The following is a 26,114-nucleotide window of genomic DNA, read 5'->3' on the forward strand; positions in this document are numbered from 1 at the left end:
TTGCAGAGACAAAATGTCTATGTGAAAGTGAGGAGAGTGAGTTGGTAAGAGATGGGTCATTTATCAACCTAACTGCCTTCTCCTCTGTATTGACTCAAGCATTATGAGGGAGTTTTTAGAAGCCCATTCCAAATGTGATAGCAATATTCGATACCTGGGTGGATTTGTGATTTGTATAAGGTTAACAGCTGATTAGAGGTGAAGAATGTTTTGAGCGAAAGAGAAATCCTAGTTATTTGGAAGCTGAGGATGCAGTGGTTGTGATGTGTTTATGCCAGGAGAGGCCTAATGTCATAATTCCAAGGAGAGAAATCTCATCTTGTCTGGAAATTTGAGTGTTATCAAAAATAATACTGGAGTTAAATGGTTCTTTTTTTGTGAGAAATAAGATGGAAATGGGTTTTACTAGCACTGAAGTTCACGAGGTTATCTGAGCCCCATTAGAGGATGGCTGGGAGGTCAGAATTGAGGGCAGTAGTGGTTGATGTTCTGTATGTTGAAGTGAATTGTCAATTTAGACCCCTCCCTTTCATTGGCAACCATAAATGAAAGGGAGGAGTGCAATGTGCTGTCATCTGCAAAACTGTGTATTGGGTTGGAGAAGGAAGAGGGTTGGCGAGAGAACAGAACCTTGTGGAACCCCAGCATTAGATGGATGGTGAGAGGATAGGGAACTGTCTACCATCACACATAGTGTGCGTCCAGACAGAAAGCTGGCAATCCAACTGCAGAAATCCTGAGACAATCCAAATGATAGGAGTTTGTTTAGTAAGTCTTTGTGCCAGACCCAGTCAAAAGCTTTAGAGATATTAAGTGCAACCATTTGAGATTTGCTAAATTTCTCTATTGCATTTGTCCAGAGATGTGCGATATATGAGATTAGATCTCCTATTGATCAGCAGCAACGGAATCTGTACTGGTGGTCAGCTGGGTGCCTTAAAGGTAGTGTAGGAGTTGAGAATTGATAGTTTTCTCCATCACTTCAGATAGGACTGAGGTGAGTGAGATAGGGCAGCAGTTAGATGTAGAGATGTAGTTAGATGGCAGAAATTTGTCACCATTTTAGGAATGGGTTGAAATATAGGACAATTTCAAGGCTTTGGGATATAAATATATATACCAGTGGAGTGAGAGTATGTACAGGCAGCATTGGACAGGAGGAGTCAGTTCTGGTGCACAGACCTTCAGGGCAATTGGAGGAATGCCATCAGGGCCAGGAAACTTTTTTGTGTCTAATTTAGACAATAGGTTTCTGATCTCTTTCTGGCAAAAGGATATAGGGAGCATGCTGGACATTTGGAACGAATGGGGGGGGGGGGGATTTGACATTGTCAATTGTCAGTTATGTATGCATTGGAGGCAAAGTGTGAAGCCAGGATATGAGCTTTTTTCTGTGGGTGATGATGCAATAGAGCCTTCTGGGTATGATAGGGTGGGAATAGCATAGGATAAAAGTTACAACCAATTGCTTTGACAAGAGACCAAAAGGTATGGCTTTCGGTATTTTGGAACTTTTTGCAAGTTTCCTGCTTTTTGCCTGTTCAAATTCTGTTTTGGAAGCATTGATAGTTTTCTTGCATCAGTATAAGTAATGAAGGTGGATGGAGTTCTCGATTTGAGCCAGTTATGGTATGCTTGATCATTCATTTGCACAGCCTCGGCACATCTTTTGGAGAACCAGGGTTTAAATAGAGGAAGACAATTCAGAGAAGTTTCTGTATATGTTTGGATTGGAAGACTGGAAACAACAGTCCATGGGAATGAAGCATAGTAGTCTTGGAGGAGGCTGTCCCACTTGGCACTGTTATAATGCCAAACTACTCGTGTGGGAGTGATTGTGTAAGCGTTGTTGCATGGGGGGAGGAGAGGAGATGAGCACTAGTTTGTAGTCAGAATTACCCAGGGGACTCACTACATTCACTGCGTATTTGGAACAGTCATTGGTAAGAAAGAGATCTTGGGTATTTGGAGAGTGGTTCAGATTATCCGGTATTCTGGTTGGCATGTGAACAATTTGTGTAAGTTCATTGGTGGTGGCAAATGTTTCAGCATCTATGCCTGCAAGATCCGTACAACTGGAGGAGGAAAGTCAGTTGGTGTTATAGACATTAAAATCTCCTAGGAGCATGATTTTGATGTTAGGAGAGTGGGACTGGAGAAAATAAATTTTTAAGGAGAGGAAATTAAAGAGCTCAGAGTGGTTGGTGGTGTTAGGAGAGCGATAGAGACAGCAGATGAATTTGACTGAATGGGGGAAGGGATATTTTCAACCAAAGAAGGTCAAAGTTGGGCGATTCTAGGTTAGATGTTCTCTGGCAGGGTATGTCAGAGCATATGCACAGACACCACCCTTGGGTTGAAAGGAGTTAGACAGTGCGTAGTTTGGAAGGTTAAGATGGATAGTGCGGAGGAAATGAGATTTGAATTTCTGCTAAAGAGTAATTCGGGTTTGTTGGACTGCAGATGGTAGTGGACACTATTAAGGTTGGAGTTGACGGCATGGATGTTGGTGAAGTGGATATGCAATGTTCTCTGAGGCATGTATTTGACCGCAAGGGGCTTCCATGTTTCCTAAGCACTACCTGCATACTTGTCTCCTTGGTGTCACTTGAATTTTACACTAGTTTAGCATGTTTGTAATCTATGATCCAACTGGTGTCTCCATTTTGGCATTTTTCTTCAGGTTGTCGTCTTTGTTCCTTCTGGGCAAATGTTAAGTCAGGTCGAAGAGGTATGCGCGATTGGAGGCAAGTGTCCTTCAACACGTTATTTATTGCTGTTATTAATTTGGATGTGCTTATTGGTGGGACACTGATCATTTCCATGAGATGTGGAAAGTCCATTCCATTCTTTCTTTTGTTTATGGGTCTGAAACGATGGCATTTGATGATATTTCTGTGATCGAAGTTGCATTCTCCTGCTAATTTGCTGACGTCTTCTTTTAAAGATTTACTGTTTTCTGTCAGAAAGTTCAAAATAACGGCACTGAGTCTCCTGTTTTCAGCCTCAATCAACTTGTGTACCATCGATGCAATTAAGTCGCGGAGTTTGTTAGCAAGAAAGCATCCTTTAACATGTTAATTGACGTTATTAAGTTGGATGTACTTATTAGTGTGTCACTGGTCACTTTCACAAGACGTGGAAGTTTGTTCTGTCCTTTCTCTTGTTTATGGATCCGAAACTATGGCATTTGATGATATTTCTGTGATCGAAGTTGCATTCTCCTGCTAATTTGCTGACGTCTTCTTTTAATGATTTACTGTTTTCTGTCAGAAAGTTCAAAATAACGGCACTGAGTCTCCTGTTTTCGGCCTTGATCAACTCATGTACCATTGATGTGATTAGGTCACGGAGCTCATTAGCAGGCAAGGGTGCACTTGCAATCATGCACTGAAATAATATTAAGGTGTTCAAGGTTTTTGAGATTGATAAAAAACTTGTGCACCGATTCATCTATTTTTGTGCAGGAAGCATGTAGCTAGTGGCAACAGAAATTGCATTATATACTTCTTTTTTCTTCAGTAACTCCTTTCATGTGGCTGTTTTTTAATTGTAAAGATAACTGATTTGATGGACTATGGGTACTTTCAAGTATATACAGAAGTAGCCTTAGTCGAGAAGAAACTTCATGCATAAACTCTGTTTGCTCAGGGTTAAACAAGAATATAGGTTCTTGGCATTTTTAATTTAATTTAAGAAAAGATATTAAAGGCATGAACAGGAGGGAGTACTGTACATTGAATTTTTACCTTAAGGAACATCACTAAACAAAGCTTAGAATTTAGAAGTTCATTATACTTAATTTTATGGATTTACCAAAGCATTTGACATTATTGATAAAGAAACATCATCATCAAATTCCTGATATGTACCTTCAAGAGTTTAAAAAACATCATGGATAATTATCAGAAGCTATGGAATTCCTGACATATGTGAGAGCACTGTTAAGGCCATATTATTATATGCATCGGAGACATGCAAAATTACTAAAAAAACTGGAAGCTAAATTAATTAACTTTCAAACAACATGTGTGTAAAATATTCAAAATATTTTGGCTTCAGTGTGTAACAAATGATCACATCATCATCATCAAATTTCTGATATGTATCCTCAGGGGACTATAGAGGATAATTATGATAGTACTACAAATATGTGATGTGTTAGTAATTTTTCATCATTATTAGCTTCCAATCAACAATTTTTGTCCAAATTAATTTATTATCTGTCAAGACTCCAATGTTATCAGTTTCCTCTGGGTCTTTTTCCTGCCATCCTGGCAAAAACATTTGTTTAGCTAATCTTTCTTCTCCTATTCTATTTAAGTGGCCATACCATCTGAGATTAGCTCTGCTAACACATTTCTGAATGCTAGCAACGTTAAGTTCTTTCCTAATATCCTCATTTTTAATGTGATACTGCCATTGATGTCATCTGTTCACTCCACTAATTCTTTCTCAAAACTCTCATATCAGAGGTCTCTAGTCTTTGATCAAGTGTTTTATTTCTAACCCAGCTCTTGGTTCAATAAGTTAAATTTGGTTCACTAATTTCTTTCTTATTCCATAGAAATTTATTCAGTTGACTTCTACCATACTAGCTTTACTAATTCTATTGTATATTTAATTTGCCATCGTCACTAAAAATTATGCCTAAATAGCTGTTCTATAGGTTCGCCATTCAGGATATTCTGTTAATGTTTTCATTGTTCTTGCCTATTTTCAGTGTCTTTGTTTTTTTATTGCTGATTTGAATACCAAATTAAGGGTCAAAGCTGTATAAACTGGGAGGAAAATGTCCAATCCTTACCTTCTCATGATGCGCCCTGTTAGGTATCTACCCAGATACTCAATGAATGGATGGGCAATTTGGAATTTAGCTGACTAAATTGTATTCTTACTGGCTTAAACCACAATGTAAAATGGTGATGATAAATGATTAATTATATAAACTGACTAATCAAAAAAGTATCATCGGTGAAATAAAAAAAATGCAGATGGATTGGGCACGTACTGAGAATGAACAGTAGAGAGATCCCAAGATTATATGTTTATATAGAATGTAAAGATATTGCTACCAAAAGAAATGGATAAATATAAACTAAAAACAAAGACACACACAGAGAGAGAGAGAGATGAAGACCAGTGAAGTCATAACAGGCAAATGAGTAATCCTTTATTAGAAGATCAATCTGATTTAACTCAAATCCAGTGGTAAATAAAGAACAGTCTCACTGACTGGAATTTGATGACAAATGATTACCATTTCTAGAGTAGCATGAAGCAGGACATTATAGTTGCCTACTAGAATTATACTTCCACCATGGTCAGAACACCTCCAGTTCTGTCTTTATGAATAAGGGTGAAATGCATTAAGGTGTTATTCTCACTGGGTTCCAGAAGAACACCTGATATTCTGTCGGAATCCACAATAGTTCCACTAACAATTTTTCTATTCTTTTGGCTTTGTAGCTGTGTCAACTTTCCAGAAGATCAAGGACTTACCTTGTCCACTTATATTGGTTAACTGATTTGTGAAGCATTGATGCTCAGTGTCCATCTTTTCTTCTGGAAAAATGTTTAATACATCATCTGATGTATCAGAATTAGTTGAGTTGGTTCACTTTATGTGGATACAGAAACCAATTTTTTTCTGTGGGAGTGTCGAGTTGTGTTTCTTTCAGTGATGCTGTAGCCATAATTTTCTTCATAAGTGGATTCCAAGTGAGTGAGATAATAGGTTGGCCAACTGATGTGCCTCATACAGAAGAATTCATGATTATACATACGTTTGTGTAGTCAATTTTGATAATTTGTTAACTGTTATAAGGGGACTTCAAGATAGGAGTTGTGATAGTTAGACTCCTCTTTGAATACTGATATAATTTGTTTTCATACTTCCACCATTGCCTTGCATGGAACTCTTACTATCAGGCACAGATAGTAGAGCTATGACAGGCAGTTTGGGAATGCTCATATTTCTGACATTTAAATCATCTTAATGGATTAAGGATGTAGATTCTAACAGGATAGTTGCAATATTGTACTTTTATTAATGTTGGAAGTTTAGGTGTAAAAAGTAAGGATGATGTTTCTGGTGTTTCAGATCTGGGTGAATATTCCTATGTATCAGGATGCACCTCATACCTGTCATTGCTTGATTTTTAAAGCTCTGAAAATTTCTCTTCATCTGGTACATTAAGGAGATTCCATTTTCTAATATCATACCTAGACCGAGTGTTTTATCAGGTGTTACCATAATTGGTATTCTCCCATAATTTTACCAAGTGCTGCTGACATGATGCTTCATTAAAAATATTGCAGGAATGTAGTTTTTTTAAACTCTTTTAGGAGATTCTTCCAGAAGGGTGACATTTTCCCAATTGGCATCTAGTTGCATGAGAAACATTGGTAGATTTATGTGTGTATGTGTGTTTCAGATGTCTCTTGTTTGTTATTTCTGTTATGAAATTAAATTTGATATAAAATGATTTATATATGGTATATGTACTTGGCACATGACCGGGTTCCTCGGGATAAGCTTTGGCAAGTAGTACAGGAGAATGGAGTGGATGGTCAACTATTAGCTGCCATCAAGTCCCTGTATGAATGCCCAGAGTTTTGTGTCAGGGTAAACAGCACAAAGTCTGAACCTTTCACAGTCTCCATTGGCCTCTGCCAAGGGTGTGTTCTGTCGCCCCTCCTTTTCATAATATTTATGGACTGGATTGATAGGCATAGCCGAGGCAGTGAGTGTGTCAGAATTGGAAAATGTAGTATTGGACGTCTGCTTTTTGCAGATGACCTAGTTCTGCTTAGCTCTTCCACAGATGACCTCCAGCAGACCCTGGATAGGTTTGTAGCTGTTTGTGCAGAAGCCAGAATGAAGATCAGTGTGGCCAAAACTGAAACATTTGTGGTCTCAAGACAACCATCCCAGTGCACTCTAAATGTAAGTGGAGTCCCAATGAGGCAGGTGGAGAAGTTTAAATACCTTGGGTCCACATTCACGAATGATGGAAAATGGGACATAGAGCTAGATACTCGAATTGACTTAGCAAGCTCAATATTGCGGGAGCTTGGCCGTTCGGTAGTATTGAAGCGGGAGTTAAGCCAGAAGGCAAAGCTGGCTGTCTTCAATACAGTCTATGTCCCCACCCTCACACCTATGGTCATGAGAGTTGGGTAATGACTGAAAGAATGCGGACACGAATCCAAGCAGCTGAAATGAGGTTCCTTCGAGGGGTTGCGGGGCTGACAAAACTCGACAGAAGCTCTGCAATTCGGGAAACCCTCAATACTCAACCGCTGCTTCTCCGTGTTGAGAGATCACAGTTACGTTGGTACGGGCACCTGGTCAGAATGCCACAAGAGAGGCTCCCTCAGCAGGCCCTCTTTGCCAAGCCAGAGGGTGGGAGGCCACGTGGAAGGCCAAGGACTCGCTGGATAGATTATATCCAAAACCTTGGGTGGACACGTTTGGGAATCCCACCAGAACACCTGAGCTTGGTGGCAGAGGATCGTGACCAATGGAAGTTCCTCTTGCAGCTGTTGCCCCCACAACCCAATTAGGAAGAGTGAGCCTTGAAGATGTATGTATGTATATGTACTTGGCTGCAGCCTTGTGAGGAGCCCTATGGAAAATGTTAGAGATTCATGCCCAAGGGATATTTTGGTTCAGCATCAGAGATCCCCATCACCACAGAACTACATGTGAATGTCCACTATCTGGCAAGCAATAACTGTGATCAGAAGTGGAATACCCAGACACTGACTATACCAGCAGAGTAACAAGCCTTGGTCCCCATCCTTGGACAACAGAGTAGAAGACCAACTATAACACCACTGACCATTACAGATAAGATCACTAGCCAATTGATCTTGGCCGAAACATCCAGGGCCACCTGTCTTGCCAAAGCAATACAAGACTACTAGAATTGCCATTTACAGATGTCCATTGGGTCACACTGCATGCCAAACCTGGTGCCAGGGTGTTTCCCAGTGATGGTATGGAAGATGGGATCATATAAAAGATTCAAGAGAGATAGAATGAAGAATACAGGAAGGAAAAAAAAAAAAAAAAAAGAATAAAAAAGGCCATTACTATCACTGGAAGGTTTGCTTCACCATGAACAGTGCCCTGTATGGAGAGAGATGTTTATGGGTATTGCTACTTGGTAAACATGGCGGAAGAGCATTGGATGCTATTGATGGCAGTATGGAAAATAGAAGAACAAAAAGAGACCAATCAGAAGTAGTATAGAGAAGAAATAAGAGAAAACAGTATAAAAAAGATTCATTCAGTCATCCAAGTGTTCACATGGATTAGATTCAACATTCACAATATCAATATAATACACAATTATGTATTATGAAGGAATTGACAACTTAACAACTTACCTTTGGTTCATCATAAGTTGGAGTGCCAAGGTCCATATCTTCATCTGCTTCATCAAGTGAAGGAGGATCCCACTGGGTTTCCCTAATGGAAGAAAAGAAGAAAAATACAATGGTTTCTGTTTATGGCTATATGAATGAAATATATGAAATAATTTATGTTTCATATCTCTGTGTAATGGTCCCCATCACAGAGAGAGAGGGAGAGAGAGAGATTGTATTTACATGCAAACACATCAGAGCTGGTGTGGTGGTTAAAGTATGAAAACCAATTTAGTGATAGCTTCAGTTTACTACCATCTGTGTTTCATTTCACTGGAAAGTAACTAAAGGGAAGACCGAAGAATGTATTATAATACAGTATATAGGCAACAGTTTGGAGAACCTCAAAGAATACCAAAATTATACCTAAACCTACTTGATTGGATTTGGTTACAAATAAAGTAAGCTTTCACATTAGAATACATGCATTTGTTTAAATATAGGATTTTTAATTATTTTTTAATATTATCCTGTGTATAGAGATGATCTCTGTTCAACAATTATTTTTTTATTTCCGAGTGTACCTTATTTATTTATATGCACAAGGGTTCACTCCGATTGGTGCAATGACCTCTTTTTTACTATTTCTTTCAGAATCCAAAAAATCACCGACTCAAGATTAAAATACAAAATAAACAGATTTAATAAAACACAAACAATATATATACACTTCAAACAATATTACATAACTACAAATTTAATTGGATCCAAGGCCTTTTTAAAAATAAACTTACACTTAAGACTAGACTAGACTAGACTAAACACTTTGTTTTCACAAGGACAAAATGTTCATAGCCAGTTTCTCTTTCTCTCTGTGTCAAGGCCCTTTTCTGAAGATATATGACTTTATTCTTCATTTTCATAGGATCCTTTATGAAAATGAAGATTAAAGTCATTATTTCTACTGGAAAGGAGACAGAATTAGGACACATTAATTCGTCCTAATTCTATCTCCTTTCCAGTAGAAATAATAATTAGATTCAGCGTCCTTAAGACAGATGAAACTTCTTAATCAGAGTTTTCTCGAACATTTTCCTTTAGAACGTAAATAGCAACTTGTTCTTTTATTCACTAATGCTTATTGACAGTCTTAACTCTTCCACTTTAAAAAATTCACAGTTCTATGATTCCCTTTTCAGAATCTACTATAAATCTTCCAATTAGCCTTTCCTTGAACATTCCTTTTAAAATGATCAATAGCAATATTTTCTTTTATTTGTCAATACTTATTCCACTTTGAAACTTCATAGTTCCACGATTCCTTTTTTGGAATATACTATTAATTTTCTTCTGACTGTCACATAAAAAAACTCAATTTCCTCCCAATCTAAATATCTGCCCACTTGTGTTCTTATTTCCTTCTGAACGCTCTCCTGTTTATTTCTCCATTACTACGATACCAAATGCTTTCTGTCAGCTGTCGATCACACATCAACCTTCTCAATGAGCATGCGCACTTCATGAAAATGGCAAGCGAGAAACTAAATATAATGGCTGACACGGTGTCTCCGTTAGCGACAAGAGAATGTCTTCATAAAACACAAAACTTAATATTTTAAATTACAATAAATTTGTTTAAAGTAACACAACTATTCAAATCTGGTAAGTACATTAATTTTTAACTGCTTTACATATCATTTTTGACAAAACAATTTCAATAACGGGCACATCGCAAGTGCCAACAATGCGTGTTATGAAACTAAAGTAATAAAACATTCTAGCATAAACAATTCGTAAAAATATTCAGAATTTTAAATTATGATTATTTTTACACATTCCTTCCCGAAATTCTCACATAACTGAATACTGCAAAAACAGAACAGGAGATTTCCAAATTCAAATATATGCAGTGTAAAGAATATACTCTTCAAGAGTATGGAGACTGGATGCTCTCTCTATGGACATATCTAAGATTATCTTAAGTTTTCTCTTTCTTTTAACTCCAAACAGATTATAATCCTATACAAATCCACCTGATCATTGAATATTACGCTCACATTTGGGATAGTGCTCCCTAAAAATACTGGATTCTATACAGAAAAGGACAGTTACATTGATTGATAATCCCTCTCTAAAACTCTACTCACATTCACACAGGCATTTTGTTTCAGCAGCCTGCATCTTCTATAAATACTTCTATGGCCAGTGTTAATTAGAACTGGCATCAATAATTTTCCCACTCTGTCAATTCCTTCCTAAAGTTTGCAGCAGCCAATCAACACCCACTCACAGTTCAATTCCAAAACCCACAGAACAAATTTCTCCGGCTCTGTCTCCCACCATGTGTTTTCCAAGGAATACAATCCACAGCTTTTCAAGTCAAGTGTGAACAAGTTACAAGTTCTTTATTATCTATTTACAGTACTAGTGTACTATAGGTTATAGGTTGACCAACATCTTGTGGATGGGTTTTCTTTCCATTTAAAAAAAAACAACTTTGAAATTTAAGTTCTCCTAATAGTTTTCACTCCATCTCTAATCTCATAAAGTTAACATGGCATTAGATGCAGATAGATAATGTCACTGCAGTTAAACCACAAAAAAACAAACTTTCATCAAATAACACCTCCAAAAATTTAAACTCAAAAACATTTAAAAAAAAGTCTTATAAAATAAAAACAAACTTAAATGATATGCATCATTACCCACAGACATTCAAACCTGAGCTCTTGTTTTTGACTAAAGTCCAAATTGCCATAACAACCATGGTCCATCTTAACTGTCCAAATTATAATCAGTTTGATTCATTCTTTCCACCAAAAGATTGGACAAGCTTGAAGGGTGGAACTTGGAACTTTTGTGCAATATGATATTTTTTGCAAGGGGATGACTAATTTTGAATTGTCTCATTTAACTTCTATGGCTTAAGAGTTCTTTGCCTCATTACTCATCATTTACCTGCATCTCTAATATTGAAAATTATAAATTATTCTTCCCCTGGATACTAATCCTTGAAGCTTGATTTCCTGCAATCAAACAGCTCTAAGAGTGAAATTATCTTTCATGGTGAATTTAATGATTACGACTTCAGCCCCCCCCCCCCCCACACACCTAATTCAAAATACCCAACAGTCTCTCCACTCGCTGAACACTCTGGATCTTTTCTTAACAAACATGCTCAACAATCAAACACAGCCAGAAATTTAAAGATTTATAATCTTTGCATTGCTTTCAAACCTGATTTGAAGTTGACTTCCCTTCTTCGCACTCCTGATCTACTTTCTCCCCTCTCTGTTCCAGCTGTTTACAAGATTCTTTGTTCATGCAACTTATCATATTATGGTCAAACTGGGAGATCTGTTAACATCCACCTAGATCAGGGGCCTTCAACATATGGCCCAGGGGCCACTAAGTTATACTGCAGTATTTAGAATTGCAAGATGCTTTCCAGATTCACAAGGAACACTGTGCATTTGATACTTTACATAAAATCCTATAAAAATAAATATTAAATAGACATGCTTCTCCAGCCATCTACCAGCACCAAGCGGTACTTAAGTACTAGTACTAACATCGCAGGTAGATGGCTGAAGTAGTAGTAGTTTGTTCGAGTGTGCTGTCTAGTGCCTTCCAGATACATCTTGAAGGTTCCCGATACTTCATTATTTTCATATAAATACAAGAGGATCTCATCATTCACAGGTCAGTCAGTCAGTCATGAACAGTGTGATATTCGTGTATAAGTGCATGCAGGTTCGTCATGTCAGCCATAGCCTATTGTGGTTTTATATCGCCAGACTTTTTTCATTTGTGTGAGACATATGCAGTAAATAATAACTGTTACACGGCCATTTTGGATCATTTTTTGGGTTCATCTTCCATCACTATGGCGTTCTACGAGTAAAACGCGCAAATCAAGTGATTCTTGTCGGATTTTTAATGAAAAGTGGATCAAGCTATTTGTACATTTTTTTGTGCCAATTGACGATAAGCCAATGTGTTTAATTTGCCATGAGCCAGTGTCAGTATCAAAAGAGTACAATATAAAACGACACTATCAGACAAAGCATGCATCCAATTTCGATCACCTTCAAGGGCGGCTTTGTGTGGACAAAGTGAAATGTCTCCAAATTGATTTAAAATGTCAACAATGCACATTTAAAAGGCAGAGGGAAGAGAGCAAAGCGTGCGTCAAAGTAAGTTATGTAATATTTGAAAAAACTGCTAAAAAAATCAAAATCCTTCTTGGACAGTGAGTTTGTGAAAGAGTGTCTCATTGCTGCCGGGATATTCTGAGCACAAATAATAAGGAAGTGTTTAAAAAACTGAGTTTGTCTGGGGTAACTGTAGCATGATGCGTCGAAGAACTTGCCAATGACATCGAAGGAACTTTAAAAAAACAGTCATCCAAATTTACGTCATATTCACTTGCTTTAGATCAGAGAACACATGTGAAGGATACAGCACAACTGGCTATCTTTGTCTGTGGCACTGATCAACAATTCAATGGACAGAAGAACTGCTAGTGCTCGTACCTATGAAGGGAACGACGAAAGGCACTGATATTCTTGAAGCCAACAAGAAAACCTTCCAGCATTTCGACCTCAGCTTAACCAACTTCGAGGGTATGGTAACTGATGGTGCCCCCTGCTATGGTGGGAAAGAACGAATGGTTAGTTGCACTGCTACGGAAAGAACCAGAACTAGAAGGAGACGATTTCTTCCATTACCACTGTTTAATCCACCAGAATTTGTGCGCGACAACAATTGGATTTGAGAATGTCATAAAAGTTATTGTGACTGTCGTCAACATTATTAGAGCAAGAGGACTGAATGATCGTCAATTCCAGGAGTTTTTGTCCCAATAGTGCAAAGTGGATCATAGTGATGTGTGTTGGTTGAGCAGAGGGAAGATTCTTAAGTATTTGACTTAAGGAGTGAAATACAGCAGTTCATGCAAACCAATTAGAATCCAATTGCGGAATTTAACGATCCAAAGTGGATGACAGACTTTTCCTTTGTGACTGACATCTCATTGCATATGAATGACCTAAATACGTGGCTACAATCCAAAGATCAACTGGTGCACATTCTATTTGATCACATCAAAGCTTTTGTGGCCAAGCTCAAACTTTGGGAGGCACAACCCGCAAAAAATTTCCGAGGACGTATTCCCTAATCTTCACCGGCATATTTTGAAGATGTGCACTTCGTTAGGAAGCATTTGAAGTCCAAGACAAGAACTCAGATTACTGACCAACATCTCGAGAATACTCTGCGCATAGCGACTTCCAACATTGATGCCAACATCGACAAGCTGATCAAGGAAAAGCATTGCCAAGTTTCCCATTGACATTGTAAAAAATGAACATTTTCTTCATTAAATTATGTTTTTTCAAGTATTCATTGTATTTACTTATCATGAACCCGACTTCTACCTACGCGAGTCGGTAGGAGTCGGGTTCGTGACTCCTACCTCTTAAAGCTGAGTTTATTTATTTTTATAGGATTTATGTAAATTGTCAAATGTACAGCGTTCCTTGTGAATTTGGAAAGAATCATACTATTCTAAATACCGCAGTATAGCTTAGTGGTTTGCAGGCTTCATGGAAATTTTTAATGTGGCCTGCACTGTCTGAAAGGTTAAAGACCCCTGGCCTAGATGAATGCAAAAAATACATCTACCACCACAAACATGGTCAGTTAGGTCTAGCAGCTAGACTTTAGCTGATCATGTCTTAGATACCTTGCACAAGATCAGATGGGATAAAACTATTATGCTTCATCATAGCATATACAAACTTGAAAGGCTCTTTTTAGGATCAGCATCAGATAAAACCAGCCTAATCTTAATAAATATGGTTGTGTCAAAGTTCCCAAAATTTGGGAAACTTGAATTATTAGGCCTCCCATCCAGCAGCACCCACAGAGATTGTTCCCTCATAGGGCTTTAGGTTTTAAATAGTCTAATTTCTTCCACTTATTGTGGAAGAAATTTAATATTGTATTCCTGAAGATGTCTCTGTGAGAGAGAAAAATATTGGAACAATTAAACCTGTTGTTTAATTATTTCTTTTTTATGTTGTATTTTTGATTACATTTTAGTACAAGTGTAAACCAGCACCTAAGCCTAAACATGTCTTTTCTTAACAAGTTCTACTATGAAGTACACTGTCGAGGCGACCTCTCCTCTTCGTAATTCAGAGACCAAAGTTTCATCTCTAGTAGAACACCCACTCGGCCATTCAAAAACTCATATCTTTGGCTATACAACATGCTAAGTGGGAAGCTCTCTGAGTCATCTACTTCTCCTTTCTATGGTCAAGCTACTGTTTCTGTTCTCCAGAACCAGATAATCATTATAAATGTGCTACAGAAATTATCTGGGTTGGAATGAGGGCGGCCTCCATTCCCCACTGTATTTAAAAATCCAGCCCAGTATCCCAGCCACTGTTTTACAAGAAGTGTGCCAGGGCTGTCCAGAAGAAACTGTAAGTGGGTTTGAGACAAAACCACCAACTTCATTCACAGCCTACAACACTTGAAAAACAATTCTTAAAAGGTCTAAGTTTGACTTCAAAAGGAAGAATGTAGAAATCTCACTTTTTACACTGATGGAAGCAGTTAGACACAATCTGCCAAAAGATATCAGAAGAACTTTCATCAACCAAGATACCAAAAAAGCTTCTGATCCAGATGGACTACAACCAATTGTGCTTAAGAAATTTACTCTTGAACTAACAGGAACTAACCTTTTTCTTCTCTATAGCATACAATACTGAACTGGCATCTGCCGCAGAGCACAAAAGCAAGCATGCAGCCGATTCAAAACAGAAACAAGAGATAAATGCCTACCATGAAACTACTGTTTTCATCTTGGTGCTGTTTGAAATAATGGAGGTCATCAACAGTAAACTTATGCTAAATCCAAGCAATGTCAACTAATCAGTGACCACCCAATGGATTCTACCAGTCAAGATCCTACAGCAGATTTACTTGCTTACATCACTGCCTATAGATGACGTGGAAAGGTTTGAATACTGAAGAGAAACCTCTGCAGTTGCACTCAACATTTCCAAAGGCATTTGATAGGGTTTAGCATTGAAAGCTTCTAAACAATGACATCTTATGGTCTGTCCTCCATCCTTTGTAACTTTATTACTGAAAGTTTTTCCACTTGGTTACAATGTATAATAAAAAAATCATATTCTTGTTAACACAAAAATAACAGCACTTAGTAGGATTAGCTTCATAAAAATTTAAATTTTTATTATTAAAATTTATTCCTAAAATTTAAGTTCTAATGCAGGTGCTCTTCAAGGCTGTTATTTTACCAACTCTCTTTCTCATATACATAGTAATATATATTTTAAAAAATTGTTAGCATACATAAAGGAAATTAGAATTTAATATAAGCTCCTATATATTTCACTCACTGTAACCTGAACATCACTGAGGGATAACGTGAAAGACTGGATGCAACATTTAAGATATGAAACACAAGAATGAATCATGTAGCATGAGTATACTTCCTTGTGTCTTGTCACAGCAGAGTGACCAAAAAAAGCCTTAATAAAGTTCCAGGGAAACCAAGTATAGTTCTGTAATTCAAGGTTAACTAAATAATAATAATAATAAACAAGGATCATGATTGGTGCTATAGCTCTTGGGCGTCAGACGATAAATTGGATACAGAGCTCAGACTCTTTTGCTCAGCAACAAGGATAATGAACTGAAATGCAACTGGAAGAATAACAATTAAAACAAAAGTAATAAACTCTACCTGAAAACAAGATGATTATGCAAGTTTATTATGAATCAAATCCAGCATCAAAAGGAATACCAAAAAGAAATGTATGAAATTTGGAAACAGAAATTTCCTGATACAAGAGTCATTGAGCAGCGATTAATGGAACAACAAAGATTTATTGTAAGAAACAAAGTTTTCAGTGATGATGAACTTGAATTGCAAAGACAGATTATCATGGAATCCCAGCAAGAATTTGAGGCAGCTGAAGACCTATGGAAGAAACATTTCAGGTCAATGTCTTGAATTCAGATAACCCAAATAATAACTAGCAGAATCACTTAAATGCTACACCACAAGAACTGAGCTGTATGATTGTAGAACAAATGCAGAACACCACAGAAAGACAGCAACTACCAACATTGAAACAAAGCTGAAGACAAGATCTAGCTGCAATATTGAACAACATCAACTTGGTAACAGAAACAATTCCTACAAAAACAAGTGGAGAAACAAATCGTTGACATACAGCGCCGGAGTTCAGGAGAACTTGGTTATACAATAAAACAGGTAAATAAACCAAAAAGAGGAACCCCAAAAGGGAAATTACATTTAGAATCAAAAATAAACAAACTCTGAGCAGATGTTAGCAATTTAAAGAATTTAAAAAATTCAGATGAACTTGAACTAAAATTAGCAGATAATCTTATCAAAATTGTGGAGGGCTATATATATACCTCTGTAAGTTAGTTTTAAGGAAAAACAAGATAAAAAAATAAGTAGAAGAATAACAAAGGAAACAAAACCTGTTGACTGTATAAGGAGGCTCAAAGAGCCTTGGAGAGAATAACAAACACTAGAATTAGAGAGATGACTGGAGTAGACGATATTATGAAGTACTGTAAAACATATGAATGGAGATGGACTAGCCATATTACAGGCAATACTGACTTTTCCATTTTTTCCATTTACAGGAGATATTCCTTCACTGGCAGGTACATTCACCCAGCTTTATATCATCCATCACAAAAGACACATCATCAAAAGTCTTGGGCATAGAACTTGCACAATTTGTTCTTAGGATTACCTTCTATTAGAAGAGTTAAATAAAATAAGAATTACTTTGGCATTTCAATGGTTATGATGAAACCACCATTCAGAAAATAATCAGTTTCTGAAAACAGTCAAACAATCACCATTTAGAAAAATCAAAAGTACCAAGTAGATTTATTGTTGGAGGTATAAGAAAAAGGAAGGTTCCACTGGTAGATGGGTTAAAGATGAATGAATGTTTAAGAGAGGCAGCAATAAGAAGAGTGACTGAGACTATGGAGAGAAGAGAAGTGCAGAAGAGTTGACTGTGTTGATAAGAACAAAAGTGTGAATGATGTAGCATGAGATTTGAGTGCTGCCAGCCAAAAGCAGAAAAGAGAATTGTGAGTTAATTGTCAAGGTATGATAGTAGAGAACTGAGAAGAAGAGTAATGATTATGAATAGCATGATGCATAGAATGAGCAGGAAGAGAGGACTCGAGTATGTTGTGTATGGGATAAATTTGAAGGTAGGAAAGACCTGTTTGCTGCAGGTGGTTTGCATTTGATGAGAGGAGGAAAGTGTGTAGCCAGTCAGGGAAACAAAAACTAAATGGTGGGAATTAGTTTAAGATAATACCAGAACTGGTGTGAGATAAAAGACGAAGGAAAACAAGATAGGTATGCAGGGATGGCTTCAATGGGAGTAACAGAGTCAAAGGATTTGAATGATAGGGTCAGTACTGAAAGAAGAAAAGGGAGACTAGAGAAAAACTACTATGTTTACACACCAATTCATGGAGTATAATAATGAATAAGGGGTCAAGTGTTATGGCCTTGATACAGTTAGTCAGTCTACAAATCAAAACAATTGGTGCCAGTAATAAGTGATTAAAGTATTTTTAGAAAAGATTGAAAAGATAAAAGAAAAAGTGGGGTATTATTAGTGATTTCCAAAGAGTTATGTCCCTTCTGTGTGGAAAAAAAACAGTAATGATAATGGTTCTGATAGTAAAGCAAAGAGTAATATCACCAATCCATCTGGTGAGAGGAAGATAAGCAAAAATTTCAAATATTTAGTGGGATGTTGCTACATGCCTATATATATATATATCATCATCATCATCAAATTCCTGCCATGTACCCTCAAGGGGTGTACAGGATATGACAGTACTACATGAAAATATTATATCATTACTAACTTTCTATCTACAATTTTCCTCCAAATCAGTCGGTTACTTGTCAAGACTCCAACATTATCAGATCTTATATTTCTATCGTCTAAGGCACTTTGTACCGTATCAATCCACCTATATCTTGGTCTTCCTCTGGGTCGTTTTCCTGCCAACCTGGCAGAGAACACTTGTTTTGCCAATTTTTCCTCTCCCATTCTATCTAAGTGACCATACAACCTGAGACCAGCTCTGCTAACACATTCCTGGATGCTGACAATGTCAAGATCTTTCCTAATATCCTCATTTTTAATATGATATTGCCATTGATGCCATCTGTTCACGCCTCTAATCTTTCTCAGGACTCTCATATCTGCAGTCTCTAGTCTTTGGTCAAGTGTTTTACTTCTGACCCAGCTCTCAGATCCATAAGTTAAAACTGGTTTGAACACTGTCTTGTATACAGCTAATTTAGTGTTCCGACTAATTTCTCTCTTATTCCATATGAATTTATTCAATTGACTTCCCACCATACCAGCTTTGCTGATTCTGTTGTCTATTTCTATATTTAATTTACCATCTTCAGTAAAAATCGTGCCTAAGTAGCTGAAATGTTTTACTTGTTCCACAGGTTCTCCATTCACAACACAGTTGACATTTTCAATGATTCTGCCTATTTTCATTGTCTTTGTCTTTTTATTGCTGACCTTCATACCATATCTATTACAACAGCTATTCAATTTAGTCAGAGAATCTTGCAGACTTGTAGCGGATTTATTTAGAAGTATAACATCATCTGCATAAAGCAAAGAGCTGACATTAACATCTCCAATTTTGATATCATGTTTAATACCACTTTCCTTCATAATGTGATCCATATAGAATATGAATAACAGAGGGGATAATGTACATCCTTGTCTCACACCAGATTTAACATTAAACCATCTTCCTGTACTTCCTTCAAATCTAACTGCTGACTTACAACTCAAATAAAGACTAAGTATTGCTTGATATAATGCCCCATTGACACCATATAACTGCAGCGTATTGAATAGCTTCTCTCTTGGCACCTTGTCATATGCCTTTTCCAAATCGACAAAACTTAAATACAGATCTTTGTTATATTCCCATGCTTTCTCGACTATTTGTCGTAAAGTGAAGATCTGATCCTGACAGCCTCTATTTGGCCTGAATCCAGCTTGTTCTTCACCAAGCTTTTCTTCCACAATTCTTCTCAACCTTTTCTCAAGTATACTTGCATAGATCTTGCCAGGAACACTCAGTAGGGAAATACCTCTGTAATTCTCACATTCAGTTTTATTTCCCTTTTTATATATGGGTACTATGAGAGCTCTACTCCAATCATCGGGAATTTGTCCCTCTGTCCAGGCTTTCTGAACTATGCAGTGCAGCCACTGTAAGACTCTTATACCACCATACTTCAGCATTTCTGGTCAAATATCATCTACTCCTGCTGCCTTTCCACATTTCAAGCCTTTGATGGCTTTTTCTACTTCAAGTATGGATATGTATTCCTGACTGCATGGCTGGTCAGTGTTTTTTATCACTGTGCTGTCATCACTGCTTGTTTATATATATATATATATATATATATATAGAGAGAGAGAGAGATGATTCTGAAATGTTCAGACAGATGAGACAGCTGAACAACAGGAAGATGATGATAATGGGCAACTAATGGAAGCAGGAAATAACATGTGAGTAAGAAGATCGAATTCCTTGAACAACTTAGGGACAAATTATGTTATAAAGCATGTCGTTAAAGCAACATGTAGAAGATGAGTGTTGGATTTAATGACATCATCGCATTGATAATAGAAAATGTCATCAAGATGATACCAACTTGAAAGGGTGAGAATGTGAGTTTTGACATGGGAAGTGGTTAGGCATATATATATAAGCTTCATGGAAAAAGAGAGTTATGAGGAATTACACAGCAAGTGACTATGATAAATTAAAGAAACACTGAAAATGTGCAGTGACTTGATCAGTTATGGGACGAGAAATCAGCAGTGTCCGAGACTTTGTCCAGAATCAGTTACTCATGACAATGTCAAAATATATCCATAAGGTTAAGAGGTAAGGTTAAGAGGATAAATAAAGTAGGGTGAAATAAATAATTATGGACATATTTGGTTTAATCTCCTTTATCCAAGTGTAAGCAAACAAAGTTTGTGCCTGAAATATTTTCAGGACTGGGGCAACTCGCAGTAAAGATGGCATAAGTTCTGGTCAATTGCCTATCCCATAATGCAAAGCACATATCCTTAGACCTTTCTTGAGGTCTCGTCAGTGGGAGCTAGACCCAGAGGTGGTGATACTAAGGTGGAAGTAATGCAAAAGTCATATCACCATATACCAGTTGCCAAAAGATGCAAAAAAACCTTATTATGAAAATTCTCTGGATTAGAGATAGTTTATGGAAGTTTTTTCACTTGGCTATGCTACCAATTACATATTTGGTTTAATCCTTTATCCACTTTTGCATTACTTCCACCTTAGTATCGCCACCTCTGGGTCTAGCTCCCACTGATGAGACCTCAAGAAAGGTCGAAACTGGTCTGGGTAGTGATCCTTTCCATAATAGGATACTAAGGCAATTGGTCAAAATTGCCTTAGTATCCTATTATGCCACTTTTACCACGAGTTGCCCCAGTCCTGAAAATATTTCACACGCAAACTTTTGTTTACTTACACTTGGATAAAGGATTAAACCAAATATGTAATTGGGAGCATAGCCAAGTGAAAAAACTTCCATCAACTATCTCTAATCCAGAGAATTTTCATAATAAGGTTTTTTGCATCTTTTGGCAACTGGTATATGATGATATGACTTTTGCATTACTTCCACCTTAGTATCACCACCTCTGGGTCTAGCTCCCACCGACGAGACCTCAAGAAAGGTCGAAACCAGTCTGGGTAGTGATTCTTTACATAATGCATAGCATTATACATACCTATAAGGATATGTGCTTTGCATTATGGGATACTAAGGCAATTGATCACAATTTATGCCACCTTTACCATGAGTTGCCCCAAGTCCTGAAATTATTTCAGGTGTAAACTTTTTTGCTTACACTTGGATAAAGGATTAAACCAAATATGTAATTGGTAGCATAACCAAGTGAAAAAACTTCAATCAAATAATCATGGAATTATGCAGGGAGCTTTTGAGGAGGAGGACATTATGGAGGCGGTATAAAGAACAAGGTAAATCCCCCACCCACCCAGCAGCATGTGTAGTACAAGGTGCAGGCTAGGAAGGTGATAAGTGTATTAAGGAAAGAGAAACTGGCTACAGTAGAAATTCAATGAATATTTTATAGCATATTTCGTGTGGGTTAATAATAATTAACCCCACATAATAATTGTTATTCAACAATAGGAAGGACGACAAAGGACTGACAGTTCAAGAATGGGAAGTGTTCAGAAAAATAAGTAACCTTGATGTTAATGAGGTTATGGGACTAGATGGGATATCACAATGTATATTATGATAATGTGTGAAAGAGCTGGCCCTTGACTTCGTTTTTCCATAGAAATCTGGCAATAGAGACAGTCCCGAAGAGTGGAAATAAGGAAAAATAGTGCTACTGCAGAAGCAAGAATCCAAGATAGTAGCATGCACCTATAGGCCAGTGTGTATAACAGGTGTAGTGGTGAAGGTGTTAGAGAGGCTGGTTTGAGACAGAACACAAGTCCAGATTGATGAGAATGGAAATCTTTTGAGAGAGAGAAAACAGCATGGGGAGGTCATGAATTAGTAACTTGGTTATTTTCTAATAGGACGACTAGTGTACTGGGCAGAGAAAATGCTTATTCAATGATTTATTCAGATTTAGCTGAAGCATTGGATAACATATCACATTAAACTGCTGTTGAAATTTGGAAAGATGGAGATGGATAGTCATTTCGTAGCTTGGTTACAGAGATGGTTGACTGACAGCAGCCATCAAGTGGTGTATGTCCTGAAAATCGAATGTGATGAATGAGGTTGTGAATGAACAGGGCTGTGCTTGGGGACAATTGTTCCTAATTTATGCCAGTGATATGATTTGGGATGTGAGAAAGTTATTCAGTTGTTTGCTGATGATGCTAAATTAGGAAGAATAATGGCAGAAAGTTTTGATGTGATATTACAAGGCTCTGAGCTAAAGAATGGGGATATCATTGAAATGACGTGTAAAGATATGCACTTTGGCCAGAGAAGATGGAATGAGGGTTACCATTACTGGAGGAACTTTGCTTCGGGAAGTGGAAGAGGCAAGGGATATGGGGATCTTGATGGATAAAGAACTGAGGTTCAGGGAACACATCACAAATATTGTAAGGGTTACCCAAAAAAAGCTGTTATAATGTAAAGAATGCTGACATGTAAGGATAAGGAGGTGATAGCTCCACTATGCAAGGTACTAATTAGGCCTTATTCCGATTTCTGTGTATAGATTTGATCAACTGGCTATAGTGGCAATAAAAAAACACTGGAGAGTGCAGAGGCAAATAACTAAGACTGTCTCAGGACTATGGAATATTGAGCATGCGATAGATTGAGATAATGTGGTCTTCAGAGCTTGGCTTGGTAAATAATAGGTGGACGAGCGGGATGACGTGATTGAGATGTATAAGTTGGTGAGAAGAGCCTATTAAACAGATGCAAGGGAATTATTGCATAGGATAATGGGTCATGAAAGAACAAGTGATCATCTCTAGAAACTGTACAATGTTCATGTTTAAGTGAAAAGGAGATTTTTTTTTTGCAGGAGTGGGTGTTTCAACACTGAATGTATTCAAGGAAAGGCATGATCGTTATTGTGGTCTGTGGGTGCTCAAACCTCCTGTGATGATTCTTTGGATGCTATGGAGGCTCAGATATATGGATCACATTATGAAGTCAAGCGGCATTCAATTTAATATCAGAAAGAAGTCTATTCCCCCACCTGCGGACTAGAAGGGATAGTAATTGTCAATGTTAAACAGAGAAATCTGCTTTTCTTTAGGTCACTGATATGAATTTTTATGTAAGCATATAAAAAAATTAAAATTCCTTCTCTCCAATGAACAGAATATGGATTTGAATCCTGGAGTAGGCATGGATGTCTGTGAAAATAAGCTGAGATGTTTAATAAGTTATATTACTGAAAGTAACTCCAGACATATTGGCCAATAGTTTTCATAGTAGTCATCTCTATAGTTACTTTATTGTAAATTCTTTTAATTCTGTATTCTATTTGTTTATTGCTATTATTAAAGCATTTTTAATGAGTTTTTCCTGAACACACTAGAAAAATTCTTATTTTGCTCTTCGCTCATTATGAAAAAAATTATATCATCTGAAAAGAATGCTATTTCTCATATCACTGAGGACAATACTTAAATATGAAAAGGAAAGTTATAAGCCCCCCTTTCATACTTATTTAATTTCATGGGAAAATGATACCTGAACAACTGTACTACTTTCAATAAATTACATCATCATCAAATTCCTGCCATGAACCCTCAAGGGGTGTACAGGATATGATAGTACTACATGAAAAAAAAATTTATATCATTGCTAACTTCCGATCTACAATTTTCTTCCAAATCAGTCTGTTACTTGTCAAGACTCCAACATTATCAGATCATATATTTCTATCGTCTAAGGCACTTTGTACCGTATCAATCCACCTATATCTTGGTCTTCCTCTGGGTCGTTTTCCTGCCAACCTGGCAGAGAACACTTATTTTGCTAATCTTTCTTCGCCCATTCTGTTAAAATGACCATACCACCTGAGATTAGCTCTGCTAACACATTCCTGGATGCTGACAATGTCAAGTTCTTTCCTAATATCCTCGTTTTTAATATGACATTGCCATTGATGCCATCTGTTCACGCTTCTAATAATCTTTCTCAGAACTCTCATATCTGCGGTCTCTAGTCTTTGGTCAAGTGTTTTACTTCTGACCCAGCTCTCAGATCCATAAGTTAAAACTGGTTCGAACACTGTCTTGTATACTACTAATTTAGTGTTCCGACTAATTTCTCTCTTATTCCATATGAATTTAGTCAGTTGACTTCCCACCATACCAGCTTTGCTGATTCTGTAATCTATTTCTATATTTAATTTACCATCTTCACTAAAAATCATGCCTAGTGGCTGAAATGTTTTACATGTTCCACAGGTTCTCCATTCACAACACAGTTGACATTTTCAATGATTCTGCCTATTTTCATTGTCTTTGTCTTTTTATTGCTGCCCTTCATACCATATCTATTACAACAGTTATTCAATTTAGTCAGAGAATCTTGTAGACTTGTAGCGGATTTATTTAGAAGTATAACATCATCCGCATAAAGCAAAAAGCTGACATTAACATCTCCAATTTTGATATCATGTTTAATACCACTTTCCTTCATAATGTGATCCATATAGATAATGAATAACAGAGGGTACATCCTTGTCTCACACCATCTTTCTGTACTTCCTTCAATTCTAACTGCTGACTTACAACTCAAATAAAGACTAATTATTATTTGATATAATGCCCCATTAACACCATATAACTGTAGCGTATTGAATAGCTTCTCTCTTGGCACCTTGTCATATGCCTTTTACAAATCGACAAAACTTAAATACAGATCTTTGTTATATTCCCATGCTTTCTCGCCTATTTGTCGTAAAGTGAAGATCTGATCCTGACAGCCTCTATTTGGCCTGAATCCAGCTTGTTCTTCACCAAGCTTTTCTTCCACAATTCTTCTCAACCGTTTCTCAAGCATACTTGCATAGATCTTGCCAGGAACACTCAGTAGGGAAATACTTCTGCAATTCTCACATTCAGTTTTATTTCCCTTTTTATATATGGGTACTATTAGAGCTCTACTCCAATCATCGGGAATTCGTCCCTCTGTCCAGGCTTTCTGAACTATGCAGTGCAACCACTGTAAGACTCTTATACTGCCATACTTTAGCATTTCTGATCGAATATCATCTACTCCTGCTGCCTTTCCACATTTTAAGCCTTTGATGGCTTTTTCTACTTCAAATATGGACATGTATTTCTGACTGCATGCCTGGTCAGTGTTTTTTACCACTGTGCTGTCATCACTGCTTGTTTCATTTAGCAGTTTTTCAAAGTAATTACTCCATACTTCAAGGATATCTTTTTCTCCAGTTTTCATGTCACCTTTATCATCTTTAACTCCTTTTACAGCACTCTTTCCTCCATTCCTAAGCTTCTTCAACAACCTCCAGAATATTTTGCCACCTTCTTGATATTTATTTTCTATATTCTTCCCAAAGTCCTCCCATGACTTTCGTTTAATTAGTTTTACACAGTGTTTAGCATTCTTGCATTTGTCTCTGTATTCTCTAAGAGCAAAAGCTGACTTACCCAGGAACTTTTGATAAGCTTTCTTCTTTTCCTTCACTGCCTCTTTAACTTCCTGTGTCCACCATGGAGTTCTAATTTTTCTATCCTTGCAGACAACTTCACCATGCGTCTCTAGCTGAATCAATCAGGGCTTTTTTCAAGGGAAAAAAAGTTTGATTCCTCTTCTCAAACTCTTTCATTTTTTCTTCAATAATCTTTGTGTATTTTAGTCTACAGTTCACATCTCAGAGCTGTTCAACTTTTATTCGCTTTAAAACTTTCTTACATGTTATTCTTTTCAATATGAAATTCAATTTTATCCTGCTCAAGACTAAATAGTGATCACTTCCAATTTCAAATCCTCTGTACACTCTGGTGTCCTGCACCAGGGAGAAAACATCACTGTCAACAATAAC

At 37.1% G+C, this 26,114-nt stretch overlaps 1 protein-coding gene across 2 annotated transcripts in view; it reads right to left on the bottom strand.

Moving 5' to 3' along the window:
• The window catches only part of Set2 (SET domain containing 2), a 552,532-nt gene that overhangs the window by 29,245 nt on the left and 497,173 nt on the right, over window positions 1–26,114 (bottom strand). For both annotated transcript variants that reach the window (XM_090414077.1, XM_090414085.1), the window contains one exon: window positions 8,398–8,479. In XM_090414077.1, coding sequence (XP_090270203.1) covers window positions 8,398–8,479 — 82 coding nt within the window. The remainder of the gene's footprint in view (window positions 1–8,397; window positions 8,480–26,114) is intronic.

The sequence above is a fragment of the Typopeltis vanoorti genome, chromosome 2, assembly GCF_054136105.1.
Source record: "Typopeltis vanoorti isolate ZY-2024b chromosome 2, IOZ_Tvanoo_1.0, whole genome shotgun sequence".
NCBI lineage: Eukaryota > Metazoa > Arthropoda > Arachnida > Uropygi > Thelyphonidae > Typopeltis > Typopeltis vanoorti.